Consider the following 10,114-nt stretch of genomic DNA (forward strand, 5'->3'; position numbering starts at 1 on the left):
AGACAGACCTGAAAAAAGAGAATTCCCCTTCACCAGCAATAAAGTTCAGCTGTGAAGACGATGTTTTTTCCATGTACTTTGCCACCTCTCTATTTAACATGGATACAAATGAACTAAAACAATTCACCAAAGAAAGGCCAAGATTGGAAGGAACATATCACAAGGAATGACTGAATAAAAGCAGCGATGTTTAGCCTAAGGAAGAGATGGTGGGAGAAATCCTACATAAGTCAGTCCTGTGTGCCCTGCTGGAGCTGGACTCCAAGGACACGCACATCATAAAAGTAAAGGAATTTTGGTGTACAGATGTTGCAGAAGTGAGGCCAACTGCCACATATGGGAAACCATAAAGACATATTGTGATCTTACAAAGTTTCCTATCAGTTAAAGTTGTCCAAAAATAGAGTTGCCTAAGAGGCAGTGAGTCCCTTGTCACTGGACTTTTTCAAATATAAGCCAGCTAAGGATAGGCTGTAAAATGGTAAAGGATGTTTAAGTGTTGGAAATGCAGGTGGATTCAATGGCTTTCTAGTTCTCTTCAATGCGGAAGTTATATGATTCAACTCTCAGTAAAGGGAAGTCAAAAGGATCTCCGGTACTTAACAGAGGAAGACACTTCCTACCAGGAATGCAGTCTTACCCATGCAGGAAGAATATCACAGCAGAAAAAAAGCAGGCAGGTTGGATAACCCTGCCCATTATCTTCATCCTGTTTTCACTATTCCTTTTTCTTTTTTTTTTTCTGCTTTGGTTCTTCATTGCTGTGCGCGGCTTTCTCTAGTTGCAGTGAGCGGGGGTTACTCTTCGTTGTGGTGCACGGGCTTCTCACTGCGGTGGCTTCTCTTGTTGCAGAGCACAGGCTCTAGGCCCACGGGCTTCAGTAGTTGTGGCACGCAGGCTCAGTAGTTGTGGCTCGTGGGCTCTAGAGCGCAGACTCAGTAGTTGTGGTGCACAGGCTTCGTAGTTGTGGTGCACGGGCTTAGTTGCTCCATGGCACGTGGGATCTTCCCGGACCAGGGCTCAAACCCATGTCCCCTGCATTGGCAAGCAGACTCTTAACCACTGAGCCACCAAGGAAGCCCTATTCTGTTTCGTTACACTTTAAGATTTTACTTCAGTTTCCCATGTAGACTTTCTTGCAGGATGGAAAATGTTCTGACTAGCTAGCTAGATTATTCTGGTTCACTTACCAGTTAGACTTCTCAGGGAAATTCATGAATTCAGCACTCAAGTTAATCAGTGTTTTCTGATTAATCCCTTTCAGCCTAATCATGCTGGAACACATAATAAATTTGCATTTCTGACCTTAAAAACTGAGAACGAGTCTCTGAATTTTGGTAATCCACCAGTGTGCCTCCCCCCTGGTTAAAGCAGCCACCTAAATGCCACATATGCTGGATGACAAGTTGGATCTCTGTGTCAGTGTCTCCATTCCCTTTAGTTTATAGTAATAGTAATAATAATGATAGCAGCGACAATGAAGAATGCAATGTCACGAAGAGAACTATTAAAAACTGAAGTCGCTTTTGTTTTAACTTGATTTTTATTATTTGCTGCGGTAGAAGCATCAGGAAGGAATAAAAAGTAACATCCCCCATCAAAGTTAGCCAAGCCTTTGGATTCCTAGGGGTCAGCGTCCAGGATCTCTGAGCCTTCGTGTGCTTCCCAATGAGCTATCAAGCTATTTTATGTGAGAAATACGCATTTGAGCTCTCAATTTTGTGCGGGGGTTGAAAGGGGGAAATTGGATTTCCAAGGATTTGAAATGGAACAAGGGTTTATTCTTCTTTGGGGATAGAGAACTGAGCCTGTTCAGACCAGCCCCTCAGTGATGGCAAAACCTTGAAATGAGTGGTTGCTGGGAAGCTGAATGGTCTGTGCACTAAGGTTTGGAAGCCTGGAGGAGGAGCCCTGAATCTCTCCAGAGGAAATGGAGCTACCGCAGAGCCACCCTCCATGGAAAGACCTCTGGTTCAGGGCACAGAGCTTGACAGGCCGACCTCGGGGTTGTAGGATGAGGCACCAACAGGGACACTGGTACCCCAACAGTGACATCGTGTGGTCATAAGGAGCAATAGCAGCAGAGATATACAGTCTGAGAGACACTGAGCCGGTGTGAACCCCCTGGTACAACTGCACAATCTAAGGAAGTGGAAGAGCCCTAAAGTGACTGGAAACAGACTTCCTACCAACTGTAGCAGGTAGGGGCTTGGCCTCTTCCAATTGAGTCCATAGAAATTTATTTAAAACGTCACTGTTGAACTCTGGTCCCAACGTCCTCATTTAAAGCACTCATCCTCCCCAGTAATTATCTGTACCCTTAGTGTTTTCTTTTCTTCAGAGCCCATAACCAGAAGGCCCTTCTAGTTCATTTACTTGTTTTTATCTGGCTTATAAGTTTCCTTCTTTATTGCCTGTCTTCCCCTTACTAGAATTTAAGTCCACGGAGGCTGGGATCTTGTCATTCTTGTGTGTCATGGTATTCCCAGCTCTTAAAATAGTGCCTGGCAGACCCTCGGAATTCAGGAAATATTTGTCAAATGAGTGGACGAATGGATTATATACCTGAAACAAACTATGTTCCACGTACTGTGCTAGGCACTTAACATCATTTAATCCTCGTATCAGCCCAGTAGGGGCTATCACCATCCCTTTGAATAGCTGAGGGAACTACGAACCCAAATCATTAACCACTGAGCTCTACTGCCCCTCACCATTCCTGTTTCCCATCCCTCTAGTTACCTTTTCCAAGAACATCCCCTCCCTTTCCTCCTTCAGGTTAGGTTGTGTCCCTTTCCCCTTTCCTCTCAAAATAACCTATGTATAACTATCTCTGCACTTACATCAGTCATTATATGTTTGTATCTCCCTACACTCTGAGGTCCTTGAGTGCCTCAGAAGGGATTGTCCTCTTGGTGTTCACGAGAGATACTATAGGGCCTGGAACACAATAGGTACTCAAAGTATTTTTATACAACAATGACTGAATGAATGGGTGGATGACCCCACTCCTATCCCGAGCCAACCCCCTCCCACTTCTCCTTTTTTCTGTGAAGCTCGCGACAGCCTACTGTGCACCAGGCACGGGAAATACAGAAATGAATAAAACAGTCTCTACTGCAAAGAAGCCACAGTCTAGTGGAGCTGGGGTGGTGGCGGGAGAGTAATGGCAAACAATCACCATTAGTGCAGTTAGCGCTGAAGCGTGCAGGTGGTGCTAGGAAGAGAAGCATCTGGCCCTAAAACAGGGGTACCTTGCTGCCTTTTGTAGGACAGTAGAGATGAGAGTGGGAGCACACGGCTCATCGTGATTCAGTAGTAGAATGAGGGGAAGTGGCAAGAGGTGAGGCTACAAAAATGGGCAGGTACCAGCTCATGAAGGGCCTTGAAGGTAACATTCAAGAACTTGGACTTTATTCTGAAGGTGATGGGGAACTATTGAAGGGTCTGGATCAGGAAGGTGATGTGATCAGATTGGCAGTTCAAATAATGGTCAGAAGAAAGACGAAGCCTGAAATAGAGCAGCAGCAATGGGTATTAAGAAAAGAGATCAGAGTTATCAGCAGGATAACTGTTTCCATGTGGTAGGGGAAGGAGAGAAAGGAGGAGCCAGTGAAGACTCCCAGGTTTCTGGATGGATGATGGTGCCATTCGCTGGTAAAGAAAACACAGAAGGGGGAGAGTTTTGAATGATACATAGTAAGTGCTCAATAAATAGCTGTTGAGTTGAACTTAATTAAAAGGTAGAAGACACACTGCTTCTTTTGGACGCATTTGGAGTTTGGATTCCTTTTCAAATACAGCTCAAGACAGTGGTCTAGGGGGTATGTGGCCCATAGGACAGCCTCAGCAGTGGGAGTTAATGGAAGAATACTCAGAATGAGAAGAGGGCTAAGAACAGAATCTCAGAAAACCCAACTTTTAAGAGGTGGTAGAGGAAGAAGAGACTAAGGGGAAAACCACAAGTTGACAATTATTGAGCACCTACAGCAAGGGACTGTACTAGATGTTGGGAAAAAATTATGATTGTATGTCCCGAGGAGGAAAGTGCCGAAGGAGCGAGTAGCCAGAAGGATGTGTCTATGTGCCACTGGGGGAGAGCCCAGGATTCAGTGGAGAAATCACACAATGATCTGTTGGAAATGGAAGCCACACTCCAGGTTCCAACGTCTGTCTTATTCCTTGCATCGCCTTTCCCCCACCCCTTCACATGGAGTCCGGATTAGGTGCCACGACTTTTATTGACGGTGAGTGTAAGCAGGTGTGAGTGGCTGCTCTTTTAAAGGACACAGGGTGCTGGGCTTAAGAAGCCAGGAAGGGAGGGCCAGCGCTGGGCTGTGGATGCAGGATTCACTCCTTATTTGGGCGGGAACGCTGCATTCTGAGAGGAAGATTTATTTCGGGGCTAGGCATCGGCGCGGGGGAGGCAGGCAGCACCAGCCATTAGGCCGCACTCTCTATTTGGAGCACAGCCGCTGCTGCTTCGGCAGCCCCAGGTCTCCCGGGATCTTCCTCGGTATCCTGCGGAGGTTCTGGTTCCTGCTTAGACTCCGACTCAGGCTGGGCTTCCGGCTGGCCCTCAGTGCTCCGGCCAGGCCCAAGGCGAGGAGGCTTAACAGGCGTGGGGGATGGCGCTGCAGGCCCTTTCCGGCCCGAAAAGGCCCTTCTCAAGCTATGCACCAACCCGGCGCGCCGCAGCCGCAGCGCCCTGGACTCCACGGGCTCCTCCTCGTCTGAGCTCTCCCCACCTTCGCCCTCTGGCTGCTGTGGGCCAGGTTCGGCCTGGTCCGCCGGGCCTAAGGGCTCCGGCGCCTTCTGGAAGGCCTTGGCCGGGATTTCAGCCTCCTCCTGCAAGTGATGGACACAGCACTGGCCCTGGCAGCCCCCTATCCCGCACCAGCCTGAGCCTCCCTCCTCAATGACACCAGGGGAACCCACCCCACCCTTAGCCTCCGCAGCCCGGATGGGAAAGAAAAGGCAGGCGTGGGAAAGGGGTCGTGGGTTGGAGGGAGGTGGGGAGAGCTAGGGCAGGGGAACTGCAGAAGTTTGTGGAACCCGGTTAGGGACTTGAGACAGGATGGTAGCCGCAGGGGCAAGAACAGGAGGAGGGGGCGAACTGTCTCGGGATGCACTTCGGCCACCGTTCTTTTCATCTGGGGATGGGCTGGGACTTGGAGCAACTGCTGTGGACGTGGCCTGGGCGTGGCCTGGGCGGGCTTTGATTGGCTGGGTTCAGGGGTGTGAGGGAAGGCTGGGGTTCGGTGGTGGGAAGCGCGCGAGGGCCTGGAAGTGGTTTCCACGAGACCGGAGGAGGGTAGGGTCAGGAATGTGGGTGTGGTAGGCGGATGGGAGGGGGAGCCCCCGGGTGGTGGCCCGCGGGAAAGGCCTCGATCAGGGGACGCCTGAGGTCACTGACCTTGAAGAGCAGAACGTGGAGCTTCCCGCGCGCCACCAGCAGCCCGTGGTTGGCCTCCAGCCGCTGCACCTGGGCGGCTCGGCGCACCGCGCGCTCCTGGGCGGCATCGGCGTGCGAGCCCACGCGCTCAGCCTTGGCCAGCAGCTGCGCCAGCGCGTTGCTCGTGGTGTCGTGGCTGCGACTCAGCGCGCCCAGGCGGCTCTGGATGCGACGCACGGAGCCCGCCAGGCCGCCCTGCCTCTGAGCCAGGCCCCCCTGCCGCTCGCGCAGCGCCTCCAGCATGGTGGCCAGCTTCTCCAGCAGGGTCACCACCGTGACGGCGTGCACCGGGCCCCTAGCCGGCACTCCAGGAACAGGCCCCGGCTCCAGCGCGCTCTCCCCCATGCTCCCCGACTGCCCTGCCTGGCTCTCCCTGAAGCCGCCGGCTGCGCTCTGGGCTGGGGCCGCCTTCCCCGGCTCCTCCCCAGCTCCGGCCGTGACTCAGGCAGGCGGAGTTGGCCTTCCCGGGCGGCGGGAGGGAAAGCGGGGGGCGGGATGTTGGTGGTGGGGTCCTTCGAAAGCGCTCCCCCTTTCCGCCGCCCCGCCCCGGAGACCCGCGGGGAAGCAGGTTGGCCCGGGATCCGCCCCACCCCGCCCGGCAAACTCTCCGGCTCTGAGTGTGAGTTCCCTCCCCCACTCCAATTCCCTAGTGTGCCTCTTTCTGGAAAGTACTCTCCCCACTGCAGAGGGCGAGCCGTGGAAAATTTTGCTGTTTGCATCGAGTGGGCAGAGAAACTATGTTAGCAAAGCAAAGGGGTAACCAAAGGGCCTCCGCAGCCTCCTGCCCTGGCCTCCCACGCTTCAAAGGGTTGCGTTTGCGCCCCACGCTGGGCGCGGTAGACTGGGAGGTTCTTGGACATTCCGCTACCAACCTAAGACTGTTTAAGCCTGAGGCCTCGCTTTGGGACCCAGCAGGCCCCGCAGTGTGGACAGAGGAGGGGCGGAGGGAGTAAGGAGGCATCCTCTGATATTTCCCTAATAGTCTTCACCAGGGTTTGGCCACAGGCCTCATTTCCTGCTCCTCTAGTTCCTACTGTTGTGTAGCATTACCCTGCTTTCTTTCTTCTAGTTCTTTCCCTCTCTTTCTTTAAGCCCATCAGAGCCTAGGTCCTGCACCCCAAGCTTGGAGGGCAGGCAGGACACCTCTTCCTGTGAAACCTTTAAAAGTGTTAGAGTAGGTTCTGGTATGTCTTTGTTCTTCTGGAGGCTAGTTGTGGCTCCCACCTGATGTTTTTTAAATTTTCTTTGGAAATAGGTGAGAATATCAGCTGAGAGTGAAGAAGATTTAAAATGGCTGCCTGGAGGGGGAGAGAGTGAACATAGAGGATCCAGTTAATGATGTGGGTAATGGATTCCTTATGTCCTCAGTTTGGAAAACCCCACGCCTTGTCTCTAGCAGTACTTGGTAAACTGATGGTAGGCACAGAAATTCAAGCAATGCATTGATCATGATGAAGTCTCTCCTTCTGCCTCTCCTCACCCAATCTCTGAGGGCCACTTGATGACTGTGGAAGAAACTGTCATTCAGGGGATAGTTACGTGGGCCCGAAAAGACCTGAGGTCCGATTTACACAGAAGTACAGCAGAGGATGAGCAGTTATTGCCAGAAATCTGGTGATGCTAAGTTAATTACCAAATTCTACAAATACAAGTTCATGTAGCCTGACCCCCTCAGCCCCTTGGGGGCCTAATGGGAATCACCATCTCCTCCAGTGGATCTATATTTGCTCAGAGAGACCCATCAGGATGTGCCACTTAAAATACTTTCAAACTAAGGGAACAGAGAACCCAGTTTAAAAGTTCTTAAACACAGGAAATCCAATTCAAACGTAATTGAAAAAGACCATGGTAAAGTGATGCTTAAGTGTGGGTCAGTCACAGCTCTCTCAACTATGCCCTCTACAGGTGTCAGCTTCATTTCCAGACGGGCAACAGGGTGGTTTACAGCAGTTCCAGGCCGCACATCTCTGCACAAGATCAAGAGAAAAGAGGGGACCATCTTAAAATTTAGAACATTTATTTCCCAGAGGCCCCCAAGAAGTTTTCCAGTTGCCTTCCACTGAATTAAATGGCCATGCCAGAACCAAGGTCTATGGCTCTGCATTGGTGGGCTGGAGCATAAGTTCCTTAACCCATCACTGACAAGAGAGCTGATAATTACCTTTTGACAAAGTAGGCCCACTTCTACAGCAGGGTAGGGGCAGCTTGCCTAGGTGCTCATGGGTGGTTTGGGCGGAAAAGTGGTTATCTAGGTGTAACATCTGAGTACTGCTAAGGATAGTCAATCAAAAATATCTGCTACAGGAAGCCTATGAAAGAATCACTAGCCTTGAGAATTGGTACTAAAGAAGCCCAAAGCATTTGGAAACAAGAACTATATGGATAGATATTTTTCAAAGGCCTGCTGAATTCCTCTCTGGATGTGCAGAGCAAGGATGACCTTAAAATTTAGCAACAAAGCCACTGATCTTCCCAAAACTTCAACTATAAAAGCCATAGAAACTAGCAGATGTTGGAAAATAGAAGCCCATGAGCTGCATAAAAATAACTTGGGGCAACCTAGAAGAATGCCCTGAGTCAAAAAAAGCCCAGATTGATGGAAATTATAGTAGTATGACCTTGATCACAAAGTATCCAAGAAAAAGCCATATTACAGTTTCCAATGAGGATGGAAAGAAGAAAAGAGAGCAAAGATGCAGAATGATACCCTCTAAGGCAGTGCAACCTGATCTTGTTTAAAGATTTTATTTTCTCCATCAGGGATGTGACTGGGACCCACCCCCTCAAACTCCTTGGTATGGGTTTGAAAAATGGAAACCAATTGGTGTGGGTTTATCGTGTCACCCCAAAAATATATGTTCAGATCCTAACCTTTGATACCTGTGAATATGTTCTTATTTGGAAATAGGATCTTTGCAGATGTAATCAAGTTAGATGAGATCATGCTAGAGTAGGGTGGGCCCTTAATCCTATATGACTGGTGACCTTACAAGAAGAAAAGAATCACACAGGGAGAACACCACGTGACAATGGAGACAGAGAGTGGAATCACGCTGCCACAAGCACAGGAAAGCCTGAAGTGTCCAGGAGCTGAAAGAGGTAAGGAAGGATCCTCCCCTAGAAGCTTTGGAGGGACCGTGGTGGCCCTACCAAATTCTTTAAAACAATTGAAACAAAGGTATTGCCCGCCCTGCTTCTCAAGCTTCTTTTCATACATTGGCCTGTCCCCTTCCCAGAACATACATACTATGAGGAAGAGTTGTCTTTATTTTAAAAGAAATCACTACAGCTTTCATGAGGGCTGGACCTGCCTGGAATATATCTGCCTAACAAAGATGGACTCAGCGGTGGCCCCCTGCCTCTGCCTGTATCTGCTCTGGGTCCTTTAAGTGAGAGGAAGCTCAAGGAAACCTCTGAAAGAGATCAGGTTACAGTGCCTTAGATGATATCACTCAGCATCCTTGTTTTCTTTCTTTCCTCAGTGGTCAGGTGCCCCACTGATGTTGCAAAGATGCCCTGAAACAAAAGTGACAGAGGCACTGCAGTTCCTAACATCATGCCTGAGGGGAAGAGGATATTCAGTCAGGGCCGGGGACCAGCCATGAGGGATGCAGCAGATGGGGGCCTCCTGGAGTAGTAGTACTTTAGCCCAAGACACGTAGTGAAATGTGTGTGATATCTCCCACTGAAACAAAGAACATCAACTAATGGGAGTGTTTGGGCTTTAGTGTCCAAATTTGCTCCACCTTGGAATCCTTATACACTCCACATCTTGGGTTATCCAAAAGGCCACATACTTTGAATAGGGTTCAGAGGCGCCTCAGTGATTGGCCCTGGCCAAGTTACAAGTCAGCTCCTAGCCCTTGGGCCGTATAAGAAAGATGAGACTTGAGGTCTGTGTGTGATTTCTGCCTCTCCCACCAAGATGATTTGGGGAGAGGGGGAGAGACGGCAGGACCTAAAAGGAAAAATGTAACATAAACATTTAGGCAATGCTTCCGGCATCTGAGAATTATACTGCTTTTGAAAGATAATTGCTGGCTTACGAGTAGATGCTAGTGGAGAGATTCACCAGAGGTTGCTGGATTGTTTTGTTCATTGTCTCACATAGCAATGCAGCCTAACAGTCTTTGATTATGCAATGGAAAAAAATCTAAAAAAGGATCAGAAATGGCTGTGTGAGTTAATTGTACAAGAAACACCCTTGACCCTGAGCCTCACTTTCAGCTGCCAAACAAACAGGGACATCTTCCAAGGACTTAAGCTTTGAATTAAAAGTAGCAACATGCATGGTAGTTTGTATCTGATAAGCAACAAGTAATTACTGTATAGCACAGGGAATTATACTCAATACCTTATAATAACCTATAATGGAAAATAATCTGAAAAAAAAGATATATATATATATAAAACGGAATGGCTTTGCTGTACACCTGAAACTAACACAATGTTGTAAATCAACTATACTTCAATTAAAAAATAAAGTAACAACGTGCGGCACAAGCAGAACCACCCATTCAACAGGTTAGGAGGCTCGGTGGACAGGCGCCACCTTCCACCCTTTGTCACAGACATCCTGCCTACGGAAGGGGTAAGGCCATTCCACACAATGAGGGAGCTCTGTGCCTCTGGCAGTGAAAAGAGCTATAAGTTTGGAGC

The 10,114-nt window shown here is 49.3% G+C and overlaps 1 protein-coding gene across 1 annotated transcript; it reads right to left on the bottom strand.

Annotated features, from left to right (window-relative positions):
- Positions 1 to 1,524: 1,524 nt before the first annotated feature.
- Positions 1,525 to 5,949, bottom strand: CAVIN3 (caveolae associated protein 3). The gene is made up of 2 exons (XM_032641354.1): positions 5,417 to 5,949; positions 1,525 to 4,848 (listed from the first exon to the last, which is right to left on the bottom strand). Exons 1-2 carry the CDS (start codon positions 5,798 to 5,800, stop codon positions 4,444 to 4,446), a joined length of 789 nt encoding a protein of 262 aa, XP_032497245.1. The 5' UTR covers positions 5,801 to 5,949; the 3' UTR covers positions 1,525 to 4,443.
- Between the last annotated feature and the right edge of the window lie 4,165 nt (positions 5,950 to 10,114).

This window comes from Phocoena sinus, chromosome 8, assembly GCF_008692025.1.
Source record: "Phocoena sinus isolate mPhoSin1 chromosome 8, mPhoSin1.pri, whole genome shotgun sequence".
NCBI lineage: Eukaryota > Metazoa > Chordata > Mammalia > Artiodactyla > Phocoenidae > Phocoena > Phocoena sinus.

Coding starts and splice junctions, on each gene's coding strand:
- CAVIN3 (XM_032641354.1), bottom strand. CDS start 5,800: ATGGGGGAGAGCGCGCTGGAGCCGGGGCCTGTTCCTGGAGTGCCGGCT. Junction 4,849..5,416: donor TCCACGTTCTGCTCTTCAAG/GTCAGTGACCTC, acceptor CATCACTTGCAG/GAGGAGGCTGAAATCCCGGC.